Below are 27,413 nucleotides of genomic sequence, written 5' to 3'. Positions count from 1 at the left end.
GATCTTACAGAGGAAGTGTATATGGATCCCCCTCCAGGTGCGGAAAAATACTCAGATATTACAATGGTATGCAAACTTAAAAAGGCGTTGTATGGGTTAAAACAGTCTCCAAGAGCTTGGTTCGGTAGATTTACCAAGTCTATGAAGAGCTTCGGATATAATCAAAGCAACTCAGACCATACGTTGTTTTTAAAGCATCGAATGGGTAAGATTACTGCTTTGATTATATATGTTGATGACATGGTGGTGACAGGAGATGATCAAGAAGAAATTGAGAGCTTACAACGACACTTGGCCTTAGAGTTTGAAATGAAACAACTTGGAGATTTAAAATACTTTCTCGGAATCGAGGTAGCCCGCTCAAAGAATGGTATTTTCTTGTCTTAACGAAAATACATTCTTGATTTGTTAACTGAAACAGGTATGCTTGAATGTAAGCATGCAAATACCCCTATTGAACAAAATCACAAGTTGTTTAATTGTTTACATGCAACTTCTACTGATAAAGCAAGGTACCAGAGACTTGTGGAAAAATTAATTTACTTGTCCCATACTAGGCCAGATATTGCTTATTCAGTATGCGTAGTAAGCCAGTTTATGCATGATCCTCGTAAACCTCACATGGATGCTGTGGAACGCATATTGCGATATTTAAAGTCTGCTCCGGGTAAAGGGTTATTGTTCAGCAAGAATAATCACTTGAAGGTAGAAGGCTACACTGATGCAGATTGGGCTGGTTCATCTAACGACAGAAAATCTACATCAGGATACTTTACTTTTGTAGGGGGCAACCTTGTGACTTGGAGAAGTAAAAAACAACCGGTGGTAGCAAGGTCAAGTGCAGAAGCTGAATATAGAGGCATGGCTTTTGGAGTATGTGAGTTACTATGGTTGAGGAACTTGCTTAAGGATTTGAGTATTCACTCTCAGGAGACAATGAAGCTGTATTGTGATAACACTTCTGCTATAGAGATTGCTCATAATCCAGTCCAACACGATTGGACGAAGCATGTGGAAATTGATAGACACTTCATTAAAGAAAAACTTGAAGCCGGAATCATTGCTTTCCCGTTTGTGAAGTCTGCAGACCAACTAGCCGATGTCCTTACCAAAGCTGTTGCCAGCAGTGTTTTCAATCACTCTTTAGACAAGTTAGGCATGTGCGATATACATGCTCCAACTTGAGGGGGAGTGCTAGAATTAAGGATATGATTTGGTCAATATTTGATTTGGTTAATATCCTTAATTGTGTAATCTTATTTTATGTCGTAGTTATAAAATATTTCCATGTAATCTTGTATTCTTTCCTTGTTAATGTTTGTACTATATATATTGTACAACTACGATGAATGAAATTAATCAGAAAATTACTCCACAATTGTGTTTATTTTCAGTAGTGAGAGTCTTAGGTCCCACGGCAATATGCGGTGGAGAAAGGATCTGGGACTCCACGTGATTGTACCCAGAGGCATTGAATACTCACTCGTTATCGAAAGTGATTCCAAAATACTTACAAAAATGGGCCACGAGACATGCCTTCTCTTGCACTTGGGAGACCTATTGATAAATCAGCCAAAATTACAATCACACAATGCGTGAAGGAACAATCGAGAAACGAAACAAAAAACTCAAGACACGTAAATCTGTACTCTCTCGCACCATTTTTCACTACGTACCAAAGGAAGAATAGAGTACAAGTTACACCAGCAAGGCATATCAAGTGCTTATAATCCAAAGTTTACAATACCTAATGACTCTGTATGGTCAACAAAGCACAACTCATACAAAACCCGGCTTCACAAGCGTAATTAGATCACCTATACCAAGTACGCTCGAGTGCTGAGAAAACAATGGATTAGCGCTGTTAGTCGAGACTGGAAAATCGATCGAAATCGGAAAAACCGGACTGGACCGAATTTTTTAAATCGGTCGAATAATTTCGATCCGGTTCCGGTTTATAAAATTTTATTATAAACCGGAAAAATAATTTCGATCCAGTTTATGTATTTTAAAACCGGTCGAAACCAGACTGGTTATATATATGTAAAAACATAGGGGAGGGGTTGAATTATGGGTTTTTGGTTGATATTTTGTGGTGTATATTGGTCTACTAAATATATTTATTATATAAAATCAATCATATATATATCTATAAATTATTTTTATGCGCTTAATTATGTTTTTAAGGATTTTTTTTTATGTATTGGGCTCAAAATTAATCTTTTTTTGTTGGGCCAAAAAAAATGGTTGAATTATAGATTTTTGGTTGATATTTTGTGCATTGAATTGTGAATTTTTTGATGTGTTGGCCCAAAATATGGCCATAAATGAAAACCGGATAAACCGGACTGAAACCAGTTGAGCCGGTCGAAACCGAACCGATTTATCTCAACCGCTTTAGGTTTCTAAAAATCTCAAACCGAATAACCGGTTTCGACAAAAAATTACTCCCAAACCAGTCGACTTGGGGAGGATTGCTGGGTTGAGGATGGAGGCTTCTGCGCCAGTATCAAAGAAGGCGATAACTGATATAGATTTCTCATATTTCCCAAGCAAGAAACCGGATCGGTATCACCCCTACGATGGATACATAAAGAAACTAACACGAAAACTACTTTAATCGAAAAGCTAGTTCTCTTAGGCTCCCTTAAATCCAAAACCCAAATAGCTTCTCCCTTCTCATTTTTCCTCCATTTTTCCTCAACCTTTTTTTTCTTTTGATAACTAGGTGTTCGGACAGCTTCCACCCACCTTGACTAATTTTAGGGACCAATCCCACACGGTGATTTATGCACAAAATTTGTGCAGTTAGACTTTCCGTTTTAAAAAAAAAACAAAAAAAACAAGCTGGGATTTGTGACCTGAAGCTCGTTGAGCTCTGTATATCGTTCGATGCTTCCGAGGGGCAGGGTTCCTCTGCGGAGAAGACACTCTCACACTTTCTACACATAAAAATCAAACACTCACATACTATAATTGTGTTATTCCGGGGCTGTGATGCAAATTGGGTCCATAGCTCAGTGGTAGAGCATTTGACTGCAGATCAAGAGGTCACCGGTTCGAACCCGGTTGGGCCCTTTTTATTTGGTTTTTTGTGTTCTAAGAATTACCAATACCTAGATGTAATTATGGAGTGTCTTAAAAACTAGTAGTAATTGTAACCAAGTGGGGTAGGTCATAAAATAATTGTTATGTCAATTATAGTCCTTAATTGCGGTGGATAGAATCATGATCCATAGCAGATGGTCAATATTTTGAAATGCCTTTTCAATAACTCATGAAGAGGTACCAAAAGCAACATGGGATTGCTTGCAGATTATTTATTTGTCATATAAGAGTGCAAATAATCTTTAGTTGGGGGCAATTTTTTATTTCTTCTTTTTTTTTTTTTTTTTTTTTGGGCATTCTTTCCTCTAATGACCTCGCACGTGGTCCTTCATATGATCCAAAATGAAATGTACCATGGTTTTTCTATTAGGAGAGATAGATTGTTCATTTTGTAGGTCTCGATGTATTTTACTATCCTTGCAAGAGTCTAGGTTGTGAAATTAATGAAGCATACTTTCACAAGAGAAATATACAATCAAATTATGCTCGTTGACTTATCTTTGGACAAATATGATTCGACTGAGCTTTTGTGCCGTTAGATTGATATAATTTAGAAGATAAACACATTGACCGTAATTATTATAGACAAAATCGTGATGAGTCCTATAATGAATCACATATGAGAGAGTCTGAGACCTCGTAACTAGTCGTAAGTGATAATCACTCCCTGTTCGTTTAAGGGTTTTGGATTGAAAAATGATATTGGCACTCCAAAAATTGATGCAGGCACTCCAAAATCAGTGTAACACCAAAGCCAATTTCCTTTGTATCTTTGAGTGTCTGTATCAATTTTTAAAGTGTTAATATCATTTCCCTTTGGATTTTGGATTCTAATCATTACCATATTTTCCTCCAATCATTACTCTTATTTTTCTCTTTATCTCTCTTCAATTATTACTCATATTTTCAATCATTATTCTATTTTTTTCTACACTCATTACCTATAAATCCAAAATCTCAAAACGAACAGGGTAATCTTATTTGTGCTCGTAAATTGGTTTGCACACACAACTTAAAAAATATCCTCGGACGCACAATTATCACATAAAAATCATATTATAGGCTGTCGGTTTTATCCTAGTTGGGTCGGTCAATCTTCTCTCAATTCTCGTACTCATAAATTTTTAGTTAATTTAGAGATTTTTAAAAGACGCTTTTACGCGCCCGCTCCCGCCCCCGCATGAGCCCCCAAGTTATGTGATAAGTTCCACCACTTGTAACAAACATCACCGTGATCTTTAGGTCCACCAGCAGCTAGCCGTCCTCACTATCTGTTAGGTAATGGGCCCCGCAAACACAGACCAATTTTCTCCGTTAGGTCCATTAGTTGGTTGGTTTTGCTGCTTGTTTCACAACACTTTCTCTATTTTTCCCTGCTTCTTCAGCAGTACTTTTAGCTCTTGTTCGTAATTTTTTTATTTGTGCTCGTGTTTTCAATTCTCATTCTCGCAAGTTGTAGCCGATTGAAACGTTTTTGGGAGAAACTTCTGCGCGTGCACTTTCGCTCGCTCGCACTAGCCCGCGATTATGTAACTATAATAAGCTCCTTCCCCCCCAAAATCATCCTCAAAACTCAAGGGGCTCGCCGCAGCTGCTAACTGGTGCCAAGTGCCAACCACTCTGCCCATCTCTCTCTCTCTCTCTCTCTCTCTCTCTCTCTCTCTCTCAAGCAGTCTCTTCCGCATCTATCTAAGCACCTGGTTTTGAAATCTTCACAATATCGGTATTCTTTTGCAAATACACAGCATCTCTTCGTAAACGAAAAATCTCCGCAAAAAGAATTGAACTATTCATTCATTCATTTGCGAACACATTCATCGGACTTTCGCCTTTGTCCAGTCTATTCGATTTCATTCATTTTTTACGCATACAAGTCAAGTAGGCCATAAGTCTCTGTCATGATGGAGATTTGAAACAGAATCTCTGTTTTGATTCGATTTTTTTTTTGAGATTTTCAAAATCCTCCTGGAAATGAAAGTGCACAAGATAGTTTCTTTTAGCATGATATTGCTAACGTGCGCGCCGCGGTGCATTTTCTCGGAGGAGCGGCTCCTTGTGAACATGAATCTGGTTCGAAACGCTTCGGCCCTCGGAGCATGTAAGCCTTCAATATATGGAGATACATATAATTTACTTTGTTTTCCATTTTATTTTGTGAATTTGGAAATTTGGAAATCTCAATAATGTTTTGAATAACAAATTCGCAGATTGCTTGGATGGAAGTTTGCCGGCTTATCATCTCCACAGAGGATTCGGCGCCGGAGCACGCAACTGGCTTCTACAGTTCGAGGTAATAATTGGACTTATGCGGTTTAGATAAGACAGGACAGTGCGCTACTACGCGTTTCCTACTCATCCAATCACTGAATGCCACGTCAGAAATGCATAAAGGTAATGAACGGCTTGGTATAATGGTCTAGGAACACACCCTCCGGACACACCACGATCTATATCCGGAATCGTTAAATATATGTGAACTTCCATGTATTAAAGGGCTTTAAACTAGGGTTGGCTCATAAGTTTTGAAGGTCAAAAGTGAGTCTCTTAAATGAGGTCTCCTTATATTTTTCATATAAAAATTGGTTTACAAAGAGTTTCATAAAAAAAAAAAAACATTACAAAACATTTACCTTTACAAAATGTATGCATACAGTTATCCCAAAATATGTGACCATTACAATATCAAAAATGCTACTGGTACAGCAGCTGCGTACAAATCCCCTTTGCGCCCGCCTCGGGTCCTGCAAAGATGATCGGAGCCGCTCATTTTGTTCAAAATATGTCGTTTAAGGTCCCTGATAAAAATCACCTCAATCCGATATCGGGAAGAGTGTTTACGAATCATCCAACTTTGCTTCAAAATTTAGCCACTCTTACAATATCGCAAAATCCATCATTTTAAAATTAGTCTTCTTGCATTTTTTGCTGCAAACGTACTTATTACATCTCCATAGTCAAACTGTTTCACCAATTCCTTCTCAATAAATAATATATATATATATAGCCAATCCATTTAATAAAAAAAACTTACTCGATAGAGGTGGAGAGTTGGAGATGGAAAAAGAGGGGCCTCAAGGTGGGATCAGATCCCCTCAATTTGCCTCGGACCAGTTTGGTCCATTTAGTGCATCTGACGACTCAAAAACACCCATTTAAATGAGTCATCCAAAACACTTTTGGACGGCTCAGATGCATTAAATGGACCAAACTGGTTCGAAGCTAAATTGACCGGATCCAATCCCCCTCAAGGTATGCTATTTCCGTCCACGGTCGTCGGACATTGTGTCATTTCCCTTTGAGTCGTCAGACGTCAAGCGTTTTTTTTTTTTTGGATTGACTCTATTGTTTCTCAGTGTAATGCCGTAATGAGTCATGAGAGTTGATAATCAGTATTTCAATAGTAATTAGTAATTCCACCGTTAGGCCTATTTTATGATTCCTAAATTTCAATTGAGTCTATTTTGTATAAAGGAGACTTAGTGCAAAAAGTTTTTTGGGCCACACACACACACACACACACACATATATATATATAGGAGTCCTACAATTTTGGGGGCTCTCATTTTTTTTCTTTTTCGGTAGTCCAAAGCCCGTGCTTTCCTCGCCTTCCTCATAAGCCGGCACTGCTTTAAACATAGTTGTAACTGGAGTTGTGTTACGTGATAGGACACACCGGAGACACCGGCCGGCTCAGAATACGTTTACATGTTTTGCTGATACATACACTAAATCAGGAGTAATTATTCAATGCCCTGGGCCACTTGGGCACCGTCAGAGTGCCCCAAAGGCATACAATAAATTTTCCCTAGATCAGACACAAAGCAGGAAAAGTTTCGGTGGAGTGTGCCAGTGTGGGTCTGGTCGAAACAGGAATTGCCTCCTCTATAAAGAGTTTTTGGTCGCTTTCTGAAACTACATTTTTGACAGCCGTTTGAGTTTTTGGATTTTGCTTTTGTTCAACTTTTTTTTAGTGCTAATATAATATAATATAAATAATAAAGCAAAATAGAAAAAGCATATCGCATGTTTAAGGAAAGTTGTCTTGTACTCCACCTCTTGGATTAGGATTTAGGAGTCCCAGGATTAATAAATAACTCCTATCCAATTATTACGATAACAATAGCGAGCAATAGAGACACCTCAGGTCCGGATAAAAAAAAAGAAAGAAAAAAAAAGATACACCTCAGGTCGTCATCAATCAACATAATGCGGATAAGTTCCCAAAATATATATTATCCAGTTATATCTGTTCTGTCTTCGTATTGATTACTGAATTTGAGTTGGGGAAAATGTAAACAGGGTGGTGGGTGGTGCAATGATATACAATCATGCTTGGTCAGAGCCAAAACCCGCCGCGGATCTACACGTTACATGAACAAGTTGGAGGTCTTCTCTGGAATTTTAAGCAACAATGCCTCTCTCAATCCAGGTTTTATTTTTAAATCTTAGTTTCTGACTCCCATATTGTTACTTCCGATCATAATCGTAATTCTTCGTACTTAAAAGTTTCACCTTCTTCTTATAGTAAGAGCAATGCGATGACCAAAAAATTAGCCGATCCTTAAATCCGAAGACATCTGGCAGCAACGGATTGTATCTAGGTCACATGATCTCTCACTAGGACTCCCCATTCCCATTTCTCAATTCTTGTTCCCGCTCTTAATTCTCACTATCATGAATTTTAGTGGAGTAGTTTTGTTATAGATATTTTTTTATTGTTAACAAATGGGAAACGTTTTCGAAATACATTTTTACCCTCCCCTATTTTCGCTCATGTTCATGCGCTGCATTGTGTGAAGTAGCCAGGTATGTTAATTCAAGAACTTGAGACGGATCATATTGTGATTTGTTATATGAAACTCATATGATTTGTGATGCGGATCTGTGTAATGTTGTGATTACACGGATCATATTATCTCACATTTTGTTGGTGTCAAATAGGGATACCCGGATATCCTACAGGGGGTTGGAGAACTTGAGAGCTATGTGGGTCCACAAAATGTCATTAAATTGACTATTGCGCATAGTGTCAAACCCACATGGGCCAAATCTGCAAATTTGGTGAAATAGCTGTATTTTGTATGGCTAGTCCATGTTCGTCACTTTGTATGTTTTCTTGATCGACCAACAACACGACAGCTATTGCTTTTGTTTCTTCTTCCAACCGTCCCTTCCAACTTTGATCACATCTTTGCTAAGATATTATTTTCGTCATGAGACTCTTGTGAAACGACAAAATCACCCTCGTATATATGTTCTTTTCGGTACAAACGAATAACGGGCCAACTGGAGTCATAGGTCCGATCATTGGCTGTTCATAAGTTCCTTCCCTGTTTGTTAATCTCTTTCGGCCTTTGGATTGGACTGATAATTTCAAGGGATTACTAATCCTTTGTTTGTTTTCACAATGAAAGTGTGGCCTATTAGTCCCATGGACATATGAATGTCCTCATTAGGGGTATTACCAATACCTTGGGGGATTTGGTATTAATAATCCAATCCCCTTCTTGCTAATGCACAAATACGAAAATAGTTTTCACCAATCCCATCTCTTTACCAATTCTATCCCATGTGAAGGGCAAAAACGGAAATATATACTATCAATCCAATCCTATCCCATGTGAAACAAACATGATATTAGTAATCCCATCATCTAATCTCATCTTAAACAAACATACTCATAACCAATCTCATTTCCTTACCAATTTCTTCTCATTACCAATTCCAATCCTTATCGCACCTCCTTACGAATCTCACCCCTCTAATACTTTTTTCAAACGAGGCCTAGTTCTTACTGTTTCCCCCACCCCCACCTTAAGCATATCAGTTGTCGTTAGGAACTTCTTATCCTAACCAGAAGAAAATGAATGTTATGTTTTGTGGTCATTAAAAGCACTTGCCAAACGCCCCCAACTCAAATGTTTTTAGTAATTCATATGGTGGGTCCTATCCAGTATGTTTTGGTGCTTTAATTGATCGAAGTAATGGTGTGACGAGAGTAATTGTAGGTGTTTGGCATTCCCCTTGCGCATATCTTTGGTGTGGTTTACAAAATACTATAATGCGGTGGCTTTAGTTTGGCCACTTGTAGAATCATAGTTTAATATTTCCACCCTTTTCACAAGCCTGAGGTTCTCGTTCCACTCGGAAAGCATTTATAAGTTACATTGCAATTACCATGGTTTGTGTATACAATCGGAAAGAATAAGAAAAACAGAATGTCAACATCTTTTTTGGGCTAAGGAATTTTTATTTATTTTGTTTATGCCTAACTTACTTCATATGATTTCAATTGAGCAGATTTTTACAATTGGAACCGGGTGAAACTCAGATATTGTGATGGAGCATCTTTTGCTGGAGATGCTAAGTTCGACAATGGGGTACAACTCTAAAACATTTTTCTTCAGTTGTTGCATTATGATTACATGCATTATCACCATTGCTCTTGATTCAAGATAGTTGGAGCAGTTGGTCCAAAATTGAATCATTACATACCATTTCCCCCCCTTGCTTGACTTTACTCTTTTTTATTTGTTCCATTAGTAGATTGGTGTTGAAAGGTTGGCTTACCTTTTCCAATTTCCTCATTTCATTCTTGGCGTAATCAGAAGAGAAGGGTTATACAGATACTTTAGATTTCTTGCTTGTACACACAAAAAATATCCTATAGTTTTTGTTTATGTGAATGCTTATGACCAGTAAAATAATACCATTGCGTGATGGAAAATAGCTAGAGTGCTAGATGATACAAAAAAAAACTCAATATGTTACAGTTGGTGGGTGGATACCTCTAGACAATGGCATGCTATCTCTCAGCCTAATGCTCATTTCATATTGCTGGTTGATTTGCTTGGATTCTGGATGGATAAGGCTAGGTAACTTGCAAATATGCAGAAGATTCAGAAAAGAATGCTAGCATTTCCTTATGACTACAGCAGCTTTTGTTTTTTCATCAGAGAAAAATGTGGCAATTAACTAATCCACTGTGAAATGGCAGTACATTGGTTTATTCAAAAAACAAAAAATCTTATCACCTTCACCAAACTCAAAAGTCTCCGCAAAGTTTTGCTAATCCGTAACTGAAAAGTTTTTTTTTTTACTTTCCCTTCATTGTTGTGATGCTCAGTTTGACTTAGTTGGTGAAGAACATTTCCTAGGGGAAGACCAAAATTCAATGACATCATCACCACGGAGGGGTGATGCAATTAAATCGTTAACTTCTGTGCTTTTTATTAGCTGAGCATCTTTATTGTGCATATGTAAAACAGACATCATTGCTTTACTTCAGAGGGCAAAGGATCTGGAAGGCAATCATTCATGATCTTCTCCCCAAGGGCTTGGGGAATGCAAAAAAGGTATTTCAATCCCAGATTCCAGATTTCTGAATAGAAATACTCAAATAAACAGGACTTAAAAGAAGAACCATATTTGTATTTTGTAGAAATGGAAGGAAGCCTTTCTTGTAGCCTTGTATGATATGACCTTCTTCTTTAATGAACCCTCTTGTTGGTCAGGGGGGTGAATTGGGTATCTCAAATATAACGTGAAATTTTAAAAAACTAATTGCAATCTATTCGACTACAATTCCAATTTCAATGATATACTATTCTACTCATGCAATATTGATATGCAAAACGCAAAGTAAAGAGAGTAGGGAAGAGAGAATTGAACGCAATGATTTATAGTGGTTTGGTCCGCAACTTCACGGCCTAATCCACTCCCCAAGTGTCCAACTCGGGATTTGCTGCACTATCTCCAATAGTTACAATCCTTCTAGCTTCGCGGGTGCTAGACAACCTTTACAACGAGTAATTTATCCCCAATCGCTCCAACTATTTTTTACTCCGGTGTTAGTCACACCTAACCTAACTAGTTTTGACTCTGGTGCTAGTAACACCTAACTTCAAGTGATTTTCTCTCCAAAACCACTCACAAAAAGATAATCTCTCTCAAGAGTATGAATAAGGGTGTACAATCCCTTTTTACAATAAAGATCAAAATAAGAACTCTCTCACATAGAAGTGTATAGATATCAAGATGAAGAGTTGAGTTGATTGACTGATTTGCAAGTGATAGCTCAGAAGTATTTTCTTCAAAACTTCTGTTCATTGCTTCCTCTGTCGACTTCTCTTTTTAACCGTGAAGGATCAATTGAACGTTGAATTTTCCTTCTAGCTGTTAGAGACAATCAGCTCCAAAATCTTGGCTTAATGATTCTTTCCATTCTTGTTTGCTTCAAAGCAAGATGCATGTTCCCATATTTAATTATAGCCGTTTGGAACATAAAGGAAAGATTTGTCCTTAATCTTTTCTTTTCTTCTTTTACTCTTGACTATTGGAGATAGGTTTCTTTGTTGCCTTTTCTTCAAGAGCTTGAATTAATCCACGGCATGGATTTTAGAGGAACAGCCGAATATGTCTGGGAAAATACTCCTGTGTAACAAGTACATAGCTTAGCCATTAGATATTTCACCAAAGCAACCTTGAATATTAGTGGACCTATTAAGAAAACACTCCAGGATAAATATAGTGATAAGAACCAGGCCAATAATTAAGTGCTTTGTCAATTAATCAAAATAAAGTTAATTGAACATGTGTTTGTTATCATCAAAATCAATAAGGTATTCTATATAAACCTTTGGGCTAACACCTCTCATTTTATCCAAAAAAATAACTTGCGAGTCGTGAGACATACTGTAAGAAATTAAGAATGCTTTGATAGATTGGGCTTATAAGTCATATTTGGTTGTTTCTAAGATGGATGATCTCGATCTGCACTCTAATACTATATTGATAATAACATGATCATACCGAAATTCGGGTGAAAAGCGGTCAAAATTAGAAAGTTAACAAGAGGTGGAATTGTACTTCAAACTAGAGCAGATTGCTAATCTGCAATTCAAATTGTTCTATTTTTTACCTTGTAGGCATTGCTTTCAGGGTGTTCTGCTGGAGGGCTGGCATCTTTTTTGCACTGTGACAACTTCAGCGGTTATCTACCAAGGAATACTAGTGTCAAATGCTTAAGTGATGCTGGATTTTTTTTGGACGAGTAAGCTCTTCTTCCATACAAATCTAAGTTGTATTTTGCAGCCCCATTGAAATCTAGTTTTTGCCCTTTCCTTGCAGAAGAGACATTAGTTTGAAACACACTTTTAGATCCTTCTATGAAGACCTTGTTTCTTTACAGGTACATTGTTTTATATAATCAAAGAAGTACTGGAATAATTCTTGCCCAGCTGATAGTTACATGCTCAGATAACCTGGATAACGATACTTCTTGTTGAATATTAAAGATTCCAAAATGTTTTGTTTATTAGAGGAGCTTTAACGATTCTTTTTGTAGTAATTATTCTTTCTTTTATGGGATTTGCGTGGATTTTGAAAATGAATTGCGAGAATTCACCTAACATGGTTGTAGAAGCTCCGAACCATTGATGATCATATTTCTGCTGCATTTGACATTTATGTATCATAGGCGTTCTATTCACGTGTGAGAGTTACTTGACAGGGGGTGGAACAGAATCTGGACAAAAACTGCACGAGTTCTCTTTACAATCCAAATCAAGTATGATTTCTAAAAGCAATGTTTTTTTGTAGTTCGCTGAAAACCTGGCTTTGTATGGCATGGTTCTGACAAGTATCCAACTTTTTTCTGCAGTGTTTCTTCCCGCAGTATGCGTTGCCATTCATTAGAACACCATTTTTCATCTTAAACTCTGCCTATGATGTGTTCCAAGTAAGAAAAAATTGAAGTCCCATGACTTGCTCTTTTTAGTGTTTGTGATGAATTGGCGACTAAAACAGTCAAACTTCACTGTGAACAGTTCCACAACATATTGGTTCCCACTTCTGCTGATATACACGGACACTGGAACCGCTGCAAGCTTAATCCAGCAGCATGTACCACTATCCAGATAAATATCTTGCAAGGTTGTTTGGGTCATTTCTCATTCTTCCTTCGGATAAAGTTCGTTCTGAAGCTGCTTGATTATATTCTTCCTTCGGATAAAGTTCGTTCTGAAGCTGCTTGATTATATTCAACTTATAATGAGCATGTCTATTTAATTTTCCACATGCTCATACGTTTCCTATATCCAAGATAGATTTGCTAACTGGCATTTCTATTGTTCAGAGTTCAGAAAAGATATGCTCTCAGCTTTGAGGTTATTCTACATACACTCGAGGAGAGGCGGGATGTTCATAAACTCATGTTTCGCTCATTGCCAAAGTGAGTCACAAGATACATGGTTAGCAGCCAACTCCCCCAGAGTTCACAATAAGGTAGATATACCAACCGTGTCCTATTAGGCACGTTTGTGCTGTAGATATTCACCCAATTAAGCAAAACTCGAAAGACAAGTAAATAAAAAAGGGCAATCGAATTCAGATCCAAAGTTAATATCCAAAATCAGAGCGGAACTGTTGAACTGATTTGTCCGCATTAGAGATGCGATTAGTCCCTGCAGAAATTTAAGGACCAGAACCCTTCAGTTGATCTATTTCACATATGATATTGAGGCTTATTTTAATGGAGTTTTCATTGTGACCAAAATACCCTGATAATTTCTGACAGACCATTTCAGAAGCAGTTGGTGATTGGTACTTTGGGAGAAGGGTGACAAAGGAAATTGACTTTGCATATCCTTGTGACTCTACCTGCCATAACTTGATAGGCTGAGACCAAAGCTTCAGGTATCGCCTTCTAGTTAACAATTAAAGCTGGTAATGATTTTCATACGTATCGGTTGGATTTCATGGAATTTTTCAATCTATTGCACTGTATCTCTTGCAGGTCAAATTAAAGATAAATGCTAAGCTAGAGAATATTGAAAAGTACTTTTTCCAAAAATCTTTGAAGAACGAAGCTGATACAAAGTATTTGCTGGCCAGTATTGATAATTGTCTTAGCACATAGCTCGTGTAAAGTTTCAGACGCTTTGTACACTTTCTATCAACCTCATCAGCCAATATTAGTATATAATTTGCCGATTTTACTTATATTTTTTGTCTGTTTCTACGAGGAATTTGTACAAAGCTCGTAATTGTACCTGAACTAAAAGAGCCCACTTAGTGTGGACAGGGGTTTATTGGAAATGTCCAGGGGCTAATTGAACTATAGAAACTTTAAGGAGTTGAAACTCGTTTAATTTTGTGGATCATTTGGATGTTTGGACTATTCCTCAAGAGAAAGGCTCTTCTGATATCGACATGTAAGAATTTAACTATCACTGATACCATAAATCCTCAAGCTGTATGTGGACAATATCGACATGTAAGAATTAACTATCATTGATACAACAAATCGTTAAGCTGTATGTGGACGATTCGCTTAACTTTGCTAACATTCTTGTAAAAGTATTATTGTTTTCTGCTCTACAATGGAGGAGCAGCTAAACTAAAAATAGCTAACTAATTGTTTCTTGAGATACATGATGGAAGACAAAGGAAAAACTAAAACTAAAGAGGTTGAAGTACTAGAGGCAGCCCCTGTGTAGGTCTAAGGGAGAGCACGATGGAGGGAGAATGGCAGTAGCCTGGGGAGAGAGAGAAGGAAAACCTACTGAGAATCAGGGTTAACACTATCTTGTACTCCATCATGCTCAGGTTTCTACCCACACACATTCTCCCTCCAAACCCAAATGGCAAAAACCCCATCTTGTGCTTGCACCCGCCGTGCAAGTCGTCCCTGAACCTCTCCGGTTTGAACTCATTCACGTCGTCCCCCCAAAGGGTCTGGTCGTGGTGCATTGCTACAACATCGATCCACATGTTGGTTCCGTTAGGTATAATAACGTCGTCCACTTTGATGTCTTCTCGCGCTTGTCTTTGTACGTTTGGTGCCGGTGAATATAGTCTTAGAACTTCATTCATAACCCATCCCATCTGCGGAAAAGAATGTGAATTGCTTTAGAGACAACTTAGATAGGAAGATCAAGAAAAATAAGTAATTGGAGGACCGATGTAATGCTACTTATGTGAATTGATGAATAACTAAATTCAACGGAACATCGATTTTCTTCAAATCAAAATAATGGAATCTCCTACTACCACGGGATGTGGTAGATAATGACGCACACGATTCACACACTTTGCTTTAGAATTTAGACCAGATAGTAGGGCCACTTTCCTTTTCGGTAAAATGAGAGTTAAAAACGTGGAAATCAATTCACAAAGTAGAGATTTTCTTAATCTTCGTATTACCATTTACTACAAGAATCTCTTGCTATCCATGCGTGATGATGCGTGACCCCATCCACAATAAAAGCACGCACTTCATTTATACATCGTTTCAAATTAAATATTCACCGTTCTATATGCATTTTATTGTTCGGTTATTCACATTTTTTGAAATTAATTTATATATGATACTAATCTTATTTGTAGGATCTTTTTCGAAGTTAGATCATTAATTTGTAAAAATGGACGGTTCGGATCCTTGCATTATACACTAGCACTGTTTGTGGTCCTTCGATTTTGGGCGGAGTAATTGGATTGGGTTGGGTCGGGTTCCGCCACGTGTTGACGGTTTGGTCAATGATTACGATGAGGGATTTGACGGATCAAAAGAACGTTAAGCGGGTCCCATTATCCCCTGACATTCTCTTTCTGCCAGCTATGCATGCACTTGCACTTCCAACGCGTACGTGGAATGGACCTCTCTCCATGTCTTGACCATTCATTCTTTTCTTTTCTTTTCAAAGCTTCAAATCTCATAGGTCATAGTCAAGGAAAATGAGGATCTGGTCTCACTTTGCAAGGGAAAAAATAATGACCTAGAAAGAGACTACTCATCAATAAAATAAGCAACTTTGACTTTGCATGGAGCATGAGAATCTTGGTATTATCTTGCATTTTGGTTGTGTAATGTCATAAAAGCAAAATTTTAATTTAATTATTTTGTATACAATAAAGCAATTTATATACTTTTTTTTTTTTTGGAAACTATTACTCTTATAAGATTTAGAATTTTAAACTGTCAGTCAAAAGAGTAATATTGAGTATACAATTTTATAACACTATTTCAGACGCGCGCAGTTGTGGCCGAAACCTTCCGATGGACCTGGATTCGATGCACTGAACGATTCTGAATACAATTGAATTAGGAATGGTGTCTTGAGATTCGAGGACATGCATATTCTAAATCGTTAGTGCCACCATGACTAGTTTTAAATATTAGACACTTAGGTAATGTGTTTTTTTTTTTTTTTGGTTAAGCTAAAAGAGTATAGAAAGGGGTGACGGGCTACCTCCCTAAGGCGTGATCATAAAGACTCCAAACCGTAGTAGTTTTCATAAACCTACAGCTTCTTAAATTCAAACTATGCAGAAATGAGTTGTGTATGGGATAATCACCGCGTGCTTTATGTTTCTTTTTGTTTTGGCAAATACGTGCCTTATAACCGCATCTACGCATGCCTTATGATTCAAATATGACTAGTCACTCTAATTCTTAGGAACCGCGATATCGTCACAAAAATATGAATAATTGTACTAATGTTAGTAACATAGTAGAAGATATTTATTGTACTACACATATTAGTTAGTCACATAACTTGCATGGAATTGTAATAAAAAGAGACAAAATGTTACCTTCTTTAGACCAGCAAGCATGGTGGCATCAATCTCTCTATTTCCAACCACGTCTTTGATCTCTTCCCTAAGTTGATCTTGCCACTCCCTGTGCTCAGCCAAAAGCAGCATCGTCCACGTCAGCGCCAACGCCGTCGTTTCGTGCCCGGCGAAGAAGAATGTCTTGCACTCGTCCTCCAACTCCCGGGTCGTCAACGCCGTGCCCCGCCGCCCGTCCACCCGGTTTTCCGACAACAGAATCCCCAGCAAATCGCTCTGAGGGAAACCATTCCCCCTCCCGTCGTCGGCTTGGAGGGAATTCGATTTCCTCCGGGCGGTTATGATTTCGGTCAGAAGGGAATCGATTTCCCTCCCGAGTTTTCTGGCGGCTAGGGTTTGTTTGGGGGACATGAACTTGCTGAATGGGACCCCCACGAATCTGTTGGAGTTGAAGAGCATGAGTTGCATTGCTCTGAGTTTGTCGAACACTTTTCGCCCGTTTTCGTAGCCAATACCGAAGCTCGATTTCGCGATGATTTCGCCGGCGGTGCTCGTGATTTCTCTCTCTGCGTCGATTTCCGGTGCGCCGGAGGTGATGAGGGTGGTCCAGCGGTCAAGCATGTTTGTTGTGGATTCCACCATTAAGCTTGACATAGCCTGTTGGTCAAGAAATTGCTATTTAGTGATTTCAGAGAGAGAGAGAGAGAGAGAGAGAGAGAGAGAGAGAGAGAGAGAGAGAGAGAGAGAGAGAGAGAGAGACCTTCAAATTGGCAGGAGTGAATGCAGGAGTGATAACATGCCTATGGCGAACCCATTCTTCTCCTTCAACCATAACCAAACCATTACCAAACATAGGCTCTCTATCATTCTTAAACACAGTGGGCTTTCCCCAGCTCTTTCCCATCACACCTGCAGACATCTTCTTCAGGAACTCAGGGTCCGCAATATACAGAAACGGCTCCGTGCCTAACCAGTATATAAACACCTTCCCTGCACGTAACAGAAACAGCCAAACTATCATCCATTTTTCTGATTCGTAGACACTAATTATGAAAGTAATGCTGAAGTGCTTATCAAAAGTGACAACCAAAAACCATCAAAATCAACATAAAAAAGAAAATACTAGAATGGAAGACTCACCATGAGATTTCTGCCAATTAGCAAAGAAGGGAAACACGGTAGGATGGATATCATGGGAGATTTCTGAAGATGGTGATGAAGTATTTGTGGTTTTTTTCTTAGTCATCATATCTCCAATATTTCCCAGGGGAAAATTTGGGGTTGGACCACCAAACCCATTTCTCCTAAGCTTGTTATATGCCTGATTAGGCAAAATCCAACATGAATACAATACCCTCCACAATACGAAGAGAAGAAACAAGATTGTGGCTATGCCAAGAGCTTGAACCAAGTAAAGGAATCCCATCTCTCTCTCTCTCTCTCTCTCTCTCTCTCTATTTAGAAGTATGGGTGATTGATAGTATTTGGGAGAAGTGATCTGCATGGGTATCCGTATTTATAGAGACCGAGAACATGGGAACCCGATTAATTAATGTCAAAGGTTTGACCAAAGAAGTAGCCCTTCATTTAATATATATTATATATGAACACTTTTTGATGGTGTTTAACAAAGGGTTTTTTTTTTTTCAAGTTAGATTTGTCAATCTGTGTATTAATTCCAGTTTGTGGGGCTCGAACCAGTACACACAACATTGGAAGAATTCTTCACTAGTGTTTTCCGACCAAATATTTGTAGTTAAGTATTACAACACCCATATATATATATATATATGGTCAAACGGTCAAACATCAAATATGAAAGTCAAAGGTGGTCAAAGATCAATTAATTCTGATTTTTTAATTTCCTTTTTTTAAATCAACGAAAGTTAGTATAAACTCTTTTTTCCAGTCACCCAAGTACTGTATCCCTGACGCTGGCTATAGTTGGATTGTTCTTTCGGTGTTTTTGGTTTGCGCGTTTCTTTATTTTGGTTCTTGGTGTTGTTGGTCGGCGTCTTACCTTCCTTGTGCTTTGGATCTTGGGTGACATTTTGCTGATATGCTTTTGGTCTGTTTTCTCTTTGTTTTCTCTTTTTCAAAGATTAATAAATTTTTTTTGGCCGAGAAAAAAAAAGTGTATCCCTGATGCTCTTGGACCAAAGACGACTAACAACCGCCGAATATTTTTTTGGGTAAATTTCTCTCACGTTTATGAAATTGCACTTACCTCCCCTGTCAGTCTTGTCAGATAACTTATGTTAACAGAAAGTGTGAATTTCCATTTCTACCCCTTTATTTACCTCCCTTGAGGTTTATAATAATATTATATACCTCCCCCGAAAAAAAATGGTTATTTATTTATTTATTGTAATTGCTTTGACTTCAATTTTTTCCTTTCTAGTACAAGCCAAAGAAAGTTGATTGAACATTGAACTAACATGTTGTAACACCCCATATTTTCCATAGAACTTATATTAGTTGAGCCGAAAAATTATTTTTATTTTGCGCAATAGATAACAATATTTTAGAATGATTGTGGGACATAGGAATTTAGTAGAATGTTGAGGGGGGACATGATGTGGGTTGTTGGGTGGTATGATGCAATTATTAGGGTAGGTTGTGTTATGTGATTGGAAAATTCAAGGGAAAGGTTGAGCAGAAAAATTGTTTTTATTTTGCGCAATATTTTAGAATGACTGTGGGACATAGGAATTTAGTAGAATGTTGAGGCGGGACATGATGTGGGTTGCTGGGTGGTATGATGCAATTATTAGGGTAGGTTGTGTTATGTGATTGGAAAATTCAAGGGAAAGGAAGTTTAAGTTTAAAAATGCATGCATTGGCTAGTGTCCATGTAATTAGTGGCCTTTTGGCCAAGAAAAATTATGCAGCTCGGTGATGGTTTTTTGTGTGCGTAATATTGTTGCCTTAATCAAACATTGTGATGACATTCGATCAACGTGGAATTAATCTTCCATGAATTAATCATGATGTGCGTAAAGTAATCCAAAACACCCTGAATTTTAAAAAATACGTTGAACTAATATACATAACCTAATTGATAAGTGTAATTTAAAAAACTTGATAGTTAAAGTCATTCATCTATAAAGCATAGTTTTTTTAGCCAATATGCAAAAGAAAAAAAATTTAGCATAGTTTTTTTGGGTTCATTTTTGTTATAAAGTTTTTTTTATCAATGTTAATGTAAAGTGTTGGAAGGTTTATTATTCAATGAATATGTGGCTTAGAAATTCCAAAAGTTCAAGAAAAAAAATTTGATGGGAGAAAAAAGAACTTTTGGCTAAAATGTTAACATGTTTTTTTGGGGGTGTAAAAAAAGGCGTTATAGGGTTGCAAAATAAAATTATTTTAATATGAAGCTATATATTTGAGATTTTTTTATTCATTGCCAAAAAAAAAAATGTGAAGTGTCATAAAATAGGAAAGGGACTCTAATTCCTTTGTGTTTATGCCTCGTATGTATGTGGCTTAATAAAAATTCAAGATTTTTTTGAAGCTTTAAAAAGAATAAAATATTTATACATGCATGTTTAAAACCAAATGTCGACATGTGTTTAATTTAACATACAAATGTATATATGGATATGTCTCTTTTAAGAAGTTGTTATTAGGGACATTAACGTCTTTTAAATTGAGTTGGGAAGGGCATCCATGTCATACGTACCATCATTATAAGGGTAAAATGGGTAGGGAAATAGATTTAGTTGGTGATGTCAGCAATTTTCGTTAATTGGTAATGATCTTCTAATTAACGGAATGGGAGAATCTGCAACCGACAACTAAAGCAGAGGGGAGGTAAGTGCAATTTTAAAAACATGAGTGGAGGTCTCTGTCATTGTCAGAAACCTCAGGGGAGGTAAGTGAAATTTACCTTCTTCTTTTTTTCCCCTTTTCAACGATGTTCTCATTTGTTTACTCTGACTTCACGGTAAAAATCAAAAGCTAATGAAGAATAGAAATGTCGTGCACAGGAATTCAAAAGTTCCACAATTTCATTGGAAAATTTTCTCTCAGAATTTCCCCCTTTTCCTGTGTCTTTCCTTCTTGCTTTTCGCTTTGTGTGTTTTTCCTGTTACTCTTTTGCACGGCACAAGTGTGTACTTTGAATCTTTGTTATGTTTCACAATTGTGACCAACAAAAGTTGGTTAGAAAATGCTGCGCATTATCCATATATTAATCAAAACTTATTTCCAATTTTTTTTTGTATTAAATATCACGTATTTAAAATGGATTTTGGCTCGCCACCGCGGTTAATATGAAGACACCTCCAAAATAGTTATTTTTTTTTTCCATTCATTAAACCTAATCTATTCTATTTTAGAAAAAACTGAGGAGGAGAATGGGTGCTTACGAGAATCGAGCCCTGCCTAATCTAGTCTATACTCATGTTTACGTAGTGTAAACTCTTAAACCCCCTTTCATACTATCGGACGGTAATTACCAAATCACATGGAAGGGTGGTCAAGATTTCACCAAGATCATTCCCGCAAATCATTCTTCGACTGCCATATATACATGGAATCGGTCATGATTCACGAGGCAATGCTAGTAACACAACTTTAAGATAAGAGATCTGACGACATCTATGTTGGAAACATGCAGTTTTTACACACGTGCATCGGAAGGTTTTGAACACATATCTAATTGTGTCCAGAACCTGTGATCTAAATTAAAATTTGTGTCTAGGAAATTTTATTTTGATCAGAAAAGGGTGAGTAAGTTATTTCCACCGACTTTTTAAGTAGGACTTTGTTTTAGAACTAGCGGATGTCCGTGCCTAAAGGTACGTTAAAATGTAGCATAGTATCAGCTCAAATAAATTATCAGTTCTACCCAACGGCTCTAGGATAGTTGTAATCACCACAATGAGGGTAGAGACCTAACGATTGTAGAGATTTCTTTCGTTTATACGCCTAGACATTTTTAACAAAAGCCACTATGTTTTATAATATAGATATAGATAGCCAAAAATGTAAAAATTGACCGATTAGGAGAGTACGCGTACGCTTAGAAATAGATATAGATGGACGAAAGTTGTTACGATAGAACAAGGAAGAAGCTAGCAGGGAATTCATGACCAAAAAAAGTAGGAGTATTATTTTCTGACCAAAAAACTTGGACTTTGATTCTTATATATTTATTTAATTGGTTCAACGAAATCGAGAATCATATTTTTAGGATTTCCAAGTTTGAAAATCGATCCATAGGTCGTGAGTTTCGTTGGGAACGTACGGATCAGACTTCTTCTTCTTTCTGATCAAAGAGTTGAACTTTGGCAATATTACCTTGTGAATGTGCTCCTATGGGAGTGGATTCCTTTGACACTGGTGCTACGTACGTAGTACAAGCCTATACTTTAAAAAAATGTTCCAAAAAATTTACTCTCTACCATGTCATAGTAGCGTGTGGAATCTTATAAGTTACATAAATTCGCGTGTGAGCGCGAGCGTAATGAAAGCATCTTTGAATCATATCTCAAACTACTAAAATTTGCGGGACCAATATTAGGAGAGCACGAGTGTTGGGAGGAGGAGAGTGGTGTATTTTGAAGAATCATGTTATCGGGAGTATAGTGTACGTAGATTTTGTAGTGCCCGCAACATTTCGATCTGTTTATTTACTTGCATTATGCTTGGGATTTTCTTTTACCGTTACAATTGCACGCGTTTAATTACGGACGTCTCGATTCTTAGAATTTATTAAGTTCGTGAGTTTATGTAAGTATTCATCGAGATCGAGAAACAAAAAAAAAAATAATAAGGAAAAGATATGAAAATTACGTAAAAAAATTATTGTATTGCTTCATGATTAATTGTCATCCAATTGCTTCAAATACATCAAAAATATTAAATATGTTTGTTTTAATTATTGTTGGGTGGTTTCCTTGATCCATTGACAGTAGGGGTTCTTCGGGTATATATATGTGGGGGAGTGCTTGATTATGGTAATTAATTTCCTCCTTAATTTCTTGATTACACATTGGTTTTAATTAATTAGTTTAATTTAATTGATTCCATCCAAAAATGATACTGTATATACTAGCAAGCAGTTGACCTAATCGATAATTTATTATTTTTGTAAGAGAGCAATGGATTGGCTCCAAAAGGCTTCCTAGCTCTTTTGGTTCTTTTTTGCTTTGTTGACAAGAATTGATCGATCACTAGCTGTATTATTCTGGTTGTCGATCTAGCTTTCCAGTTTGCGCGCTTTGTTGACAAGAATTCACCAAAAATCATTCACATTCCAAAGGTCAATTCATTGTTTGGTTCTAAGCAATTCATAACAGTGTACTTTTTATAATAATAATTAAAAAAAAAACTTGTATTTATTTTGAGCAAAAATGATTTTTGACAGAATAATTTGGGCAGTAATTTTCACACTCCCTTTCGTTATTACCATTCGCACTCCTTTTTGTGTCCTTGTCCTAATTCATGTGAATTTATTTTATTTATTACCCTTTCAAAATAAGTTCACTTTTTTATTGGGCTCCTTTCCAATAAATTCCTAAAAAATCATTCAATTCTGAAGCACCCAAATAAAATACACAAGTTAAAAAAGACAAATAATGAAAATATTACAGTTTGGACGGAATATATTAGGAGACGACTAAATTACTGCCAAAGCCAAAAAGTGCTTAATTAATTCGTTGACATCCCACCTAATGCATATTGTGTTGACTTAAATGTCTCGTAGATTCATACCTTGTGGTTGGAGTTGTTTCCAGTGAATAACTAGGTAGGTTCTACGTTAACTAGACTACCAAGTGCACGCACACACACACATTGAGAGAGAGAGAGAGAGAGAGAGAGAGAGAGAGAGAGAGAGAGAGAGAGAGAGAGAGAGAGTGTGTGCTTGCAAAAATGGATTAATATTTAATACCAGCAGTGACCACTGAATTGAAAAAGGCTAGGATTGGGTGGCTAAACTCTAGGCTTTGTGTCCGCGTTCGCACTTGAAAGAGTTGAGTTACCGCAATTGACGGGGCGTCCACAACATTTTGTGGGTTTTAAGTGAATTTTATAACCGAGACTCCTTACGCGTACTTTTACGTGAATATATGAAGTAGGAGTAAATTAATTATAAATCAACCTAGAAAGTTAAAAAAAAAAAAACATACAGTCAAGTATATGGCATCCCCCGAAGTAGTGATTATAACAAGAACCTTTATAAGAGTATATATCATTTAAAAGTATTTAGGAGTATTTTTAATTAGTAAGAACCTTTATAAGAGTATATATCATTTAAAATCAATCTTCCATGCAATCTCATTTTAAATACATAGCACTCCTTCAACCATTTTCATGATAAAATACATCCTTACGTTGGTTAAAGATTTTAACTCGGCAAACAACAATTTGCAATTCTCAGTAACGGAGCCAGTAAATTAGGGGTGACGCTGTTTAATGGGAGTCCACCTGAATTGTTAAATATTTGCTATAAAAATATGAAGAGAAAAATTAATTAAAGTGAATATAATAATGATCTTTGTTTGTTGGTAATTAGAACAAATAAAGGCTTGATCAAATTTTCCTGCGGTCCACAAACAAAGCCATAAATCGCTTTTTTTTTTTCTTCTTCTAATGTGAAAAATCAAGTTATTTTGGTACCGATAAGTACGTTATCTATAAGTATGAAATAACACTATTTACGACTCCCCGTCAAATATATTAGCTCCGACCCTGGCAATTCTTATTGAGCAAACCGACCATTGAAAGAGACGACCGGCCGGCCAGTGACTTTAGGCATTAATACATACATATGGTCGGTCTGCATTAAATGTGCATATTAACCTGAAAACAACAGATGCCCTATACAGAATTATGTACGTAGCCGGCCAGTGACTTTGTCATTAATCTCTTAATTAATTCCCACCTTTAATGCCAAAACCCCTGAAAACTCCAAAATTTGGGGATGCTTTCCCACCAGTCATCCAATGCGGACCGAGGGATCCTGCGTGCTATAGGGCGGCGATCTCCATTTCGGCGATGGACGACTCAGATTAATAGGAGTTCGGATTAAATCCGAACCGTCGGCATCGAAATGGGTGACCAGATCGGCCACCCTATAGCCCTTGCAGTGCGGTCTACACTGCAGGTATGCTCTCAAGTCAAGAGGACGACATGGGGTACAATGTATGTCCATGGGGAACTTCGAGATTTTAGTTCAGCCATAGATAAAAATTTATCTGTACTTTTTTTTTTGGTCAAACGGAATTCAAATTTATCTGTGTTTTAATGGCAAAGAATTCTATACAAAATGTAAATCTAACTTAGAGATAAACATTGTTTAATTAGTATTTCGATCTACTAAACCATGCAATGATATATTTTTATACAAAACTTATTAGGTTAGGTTGGCTTTGATTTTGGTGGACCATACCATTTAGTTACTCTTAAACTTGGTATATCTTCTACTAAACCATGCAACCTCCTAACCAATAATCAAAGTTGGGCATTTGAATAATCAAAAGTAACAATGTGAGACTTTACATTGCTAATTTTAGCAACCCTCTAAATTAATAATCAAAACTTGACGTGGCAAGTTTTGATTATTCACTTTTGATTATTACATTGCGGATGCTCTTAGATAAAATTAGAGAAACAATTCTAATTGGAAATTAAGTTTCATTTTGATACTCTTTGGCTTCGGCTTTTACCCCAATCTAAAGTGGAAGAATGGATTGATCCAAAAAGGTGAACGGAGATCTCTAGAAGTTGTATTAACAAGAAAACGTATGGCCGGCTGCTCTTACTTTTTCTTCCTTGTACGTACATAGGCCGATCGATAGGCGTGAATGGGAGTGATCTTGAGCGTGAAACGTGAGGTTGGTTACCGTATTTGACTGGCTTTCGCCATATCTATCACTGAATGCATGCGAAATGTTGGACTTGTACGTCGAGTAACCATTCACGAGAGAAGAAAGAGGCAGTGATTCCGGAATACTGAATAATTTGATATCGTCCGTTCTTGAGGTTGTAGTACGGGTTTTTATTTTTTCTTCTTCGTTCGGTTCTTTTTTTCCCTTTCATCTTGTTTACTGCATGAAATACATGCTTGTTTCATCTCTTTGCATGGATCGACCACAGAGAGAAATAGTTTTTGACTTTGACACTTTCGCAAAAAATGCCAAGAAAGCATGCAACATGATTAACGATTGATTTTGGGCGGCTGAGACGTAGACTACTGTACGGACAGTAGGAGTACTTACGTTTCTTGTTCAAAAAAGGAAACTTAGGAAACTTGCCTGCCAGCCTCAATGGCCTGCACGCGTCGCATGGAGGATTTCGTTTTCAATTTCCCTTTTTCCCAAAACATAGGAAACTTTGCTTGTACAACAATTTTTATTTGATTATTGTGGGTGTAAAACACGTTCTAGTGGGACTGTAGTGACAAGTGTTCAGTGACAACTTTGCAAGAGCACCTCCCAATCGAACATTCCACGTACGCTAAGTATTGAAACCTATATGGTCATGCCCAAGGAAGGTCGTTACATCGGTTAACCCGTCTCACTGGCGACGCCATAGCCAAACTAGTGGGGTCAGCTGAACCCATGCACGAGAAATTAATATGCTACTACTAGTATGCCATTGGTTGGCCAGTATATGAACCTATTAACAATTCATATATTGAAACCTATATGGTCATGCCCAAGGAAGGTCGCTACATCGGTTAACCCATCTCACTGGCGACGCCATAGCCAAACTAGTGGGGTTGGCTGAACCCATGCACGAGAAATTAATATGCTACTACTGGTATGCCATTGGTTGGCCAGTATATGAACCTATTAATAATTCATATGACCCCACCCCAGCGACTAATTTAGGGTATACGCGCACATCGACTAATTCATGGGAACTCAATTTCATCGTCTACTAAGACGGGATCCAATTAAAGCCAAAACAATATCCCCTATGGTCAAACCCATAAGAGTTGATAGTGCCTGTGAACTGTGAAGTTTCGAACATGAGGCCTAACTTTTCAAACTTGAGCCTGATTAAAGCCAGGACAATGCCCGGAGGGTCTAACTAGTTGATATCACATGAGAAGTTTTGAACGTGAGGCCTTAGGAAGGGACAATACACACTTATTTTTTTAGAAAATGAGCAAGAAAATTCCATTGCCTTAAAATTGTTTATGAGATAATTTATAGTACGTTCTTTTGAAAAACATTAAAGATTGAATTGGCCAATAATTGAACAATGTTAGAGGTTGGTTGAATATTGTGGTTCAAACTTAAGAAAATTAATTTCGACCCTATGAACTAATATTCCTAAAGTCGCCACTGCCGTCCTATCCTTTTGTTTCTCTTTTGGCTGCAAACACAAATTATGTCATGGGTGACGTTCACCAAACATGATGTTTGGGCAATGCTTTTTGCAAGAACAAATTAATAGGAGTAGCATTTATCATATGGGAATAGGGACGCAATATTTTACCGGGCTCCTACTTCTACTCTTTGACAAACTTTTTACAAGTCGTAAATGATTTTGGATTTTATTCACATTTTAATTTTTTAAGACAAAATGTTGGATTTTTTTAAGACAACATGTTGGATATAATTGATTTAAAATTTCATTTGAAAACGACCAACAAAACTATTTGCCGGAAGGTTTGGTTTGAAAACGATTGCCTGAAGGTTTGGTTAAACATGCGGTGCCGAGTGGTTGATTTGACCGTTCATTCCGGCACGGATGGCTCGAATCTAATCCAA

The 27,413-nt window shown here is 37.3% G+C and overlaps 2 protein-coding genes and 1 non-coding gene across 4 annotated transcripts; 2 read left to right on the top strand and 1 right to left on the bottom strand.

Annotated features, from left to right (window-relative positions):
- The first annotated feature begins 3,006 nt into the window (after positions 1-3,006).
- TRNAC-GCA (transfer RNA cysteine (anticodon GCA)) lies at positions 3,007-3,078 on the top strand. The gene has a single exon. It is a non-coding gene; the product is annotated as a tRNA-Cys (tRNA).
- Positions 3,079-4,452: 1,374 nt separating this feature from the next.
- Positions 4,453-14,109, top strand: LOC131300236 (pectin acetylesterase 9). Of its 2 annotated transcripts, XM_058325954.1 has the most exons (13): positions 4,453-5,206; positions 5,316-5,398; positions 7,408-7,537; positions 9,409-9,488; positions 10,377-10,463; positions 12,036-12,160; positions 12,238-12,298; positions 12,620-12,676; positions 12,770-12,847; positions 12,936-13,041; positions 13,244-13,392; positions 13,685-13,803; positions 13,904-14,109. In XM_058325954.1, the coding sequence occupies exons 1-12, from the start codon at positions 5,080-5,082 to the stop codon at positions 13,787-13,789; spliced, it is 1,188 nt and encodes a 395-aa protein (XP_058181937.1). In that variant the 5' UTR covers positions 4,453-5,079; the 3' UTR covers positions 13,790-13,803; positions 13,904-14,109. The 2 variants fall into 2 exon arrangements, with proteins under 2 accessions (XP_058181937.1, XP_058181938.1); XM_058325955.1 differs by lacking the exon at positions 13,904-14,109 and having other exon boundaries at positions 4,458-5,206; positions 12,936-13,078.
- Positions 14,110-14,312: 203 nt separating this feature from the next.
- LOC131300235 (cytokinin hydroxylase) lies at positions 14,313-18,130 on the bottom strand. The gene is made up of 4 exons (XM_058325953.1): positions 17,821-18,130; positions 17,441-17,670; positions 16,702-17,337; positions 14,313-14,994 (listed from the first exon to the last, which is right to left on the bottom strand). The coding sequence occupies exons 1-4, from the start codon at positions 18,104-18,106 to the stop codon at positions 14,569-14,571; spliced, it is 1,578 nt and encodes a 525-aa protein (XP_058181936.1). The 5' UTR covers positions 18,107-18,130; the 3' UTR covers positions 14,313-14,568.
- Between the last annotated feature and the right edge of the window lie 9,283 nt (positions 18,131-27,413).

This window comes from Rhododendron vialii, chromosome 9a, assembly GCF_030253575.1.
Source record: "Rhododendron vialii isolate Sample 1 chromosome 9a, ASM3025357v1".
Lineage (NCBI taxonomy): Eukaryota > Viridiplantae > Streptophyta > Magnoliopsida > Ericales > Ericaceae > Rhododendron > Rhododendron vialii.
Note: the sequence above shows the minus strand (reverse complement) of the source record. Positions and strands in the feature narration are given on the sequence as shown.

Coding starts and splice junctions, on each gene's coding strand:
- LOC131300236 (XM_058325954.1), top strand. CDS start 5,080: ATGAAAGTGCACAAGATAGTTTCTTTTAGCATGATATTGCTAACGTGC. Junction 12,677..12,769: donor CTCTTTACAATCCAAATCAA/GTATGATTTCTA, acceptor TTTTTTCTGCAG/TGTTTCTTCCCGCAGTATGC. Junction 12,848..12,935: donor CTGCCTATGATGTGTTCCAA/GTAAGAAAAAAT, acceptor CACTGTGAACAG/TTCCACAACATATTGGTTCC.
- LOC131300235 (XM_058325953.1), bottom strand. CDS start 18,106: ATGGGATTCCTTTACTTGGTTCAAGCTCTTGGCATAGCCACAATCTTG. Junction 17,671..17,820: donor TAATTGGCAGAAATCTCATG/GTGAGTCTTCCA, acceptor TGTTACGTGCAG/GGAAGGTGTTTATATACTGG. Junction 14,995..16,701: donor TGCTTGCTGGTCTAAAGAAG/GTAACATTTTGT, acceptor TCTTTTCCGCAG/ATGGGATGGGTTATGAATGA.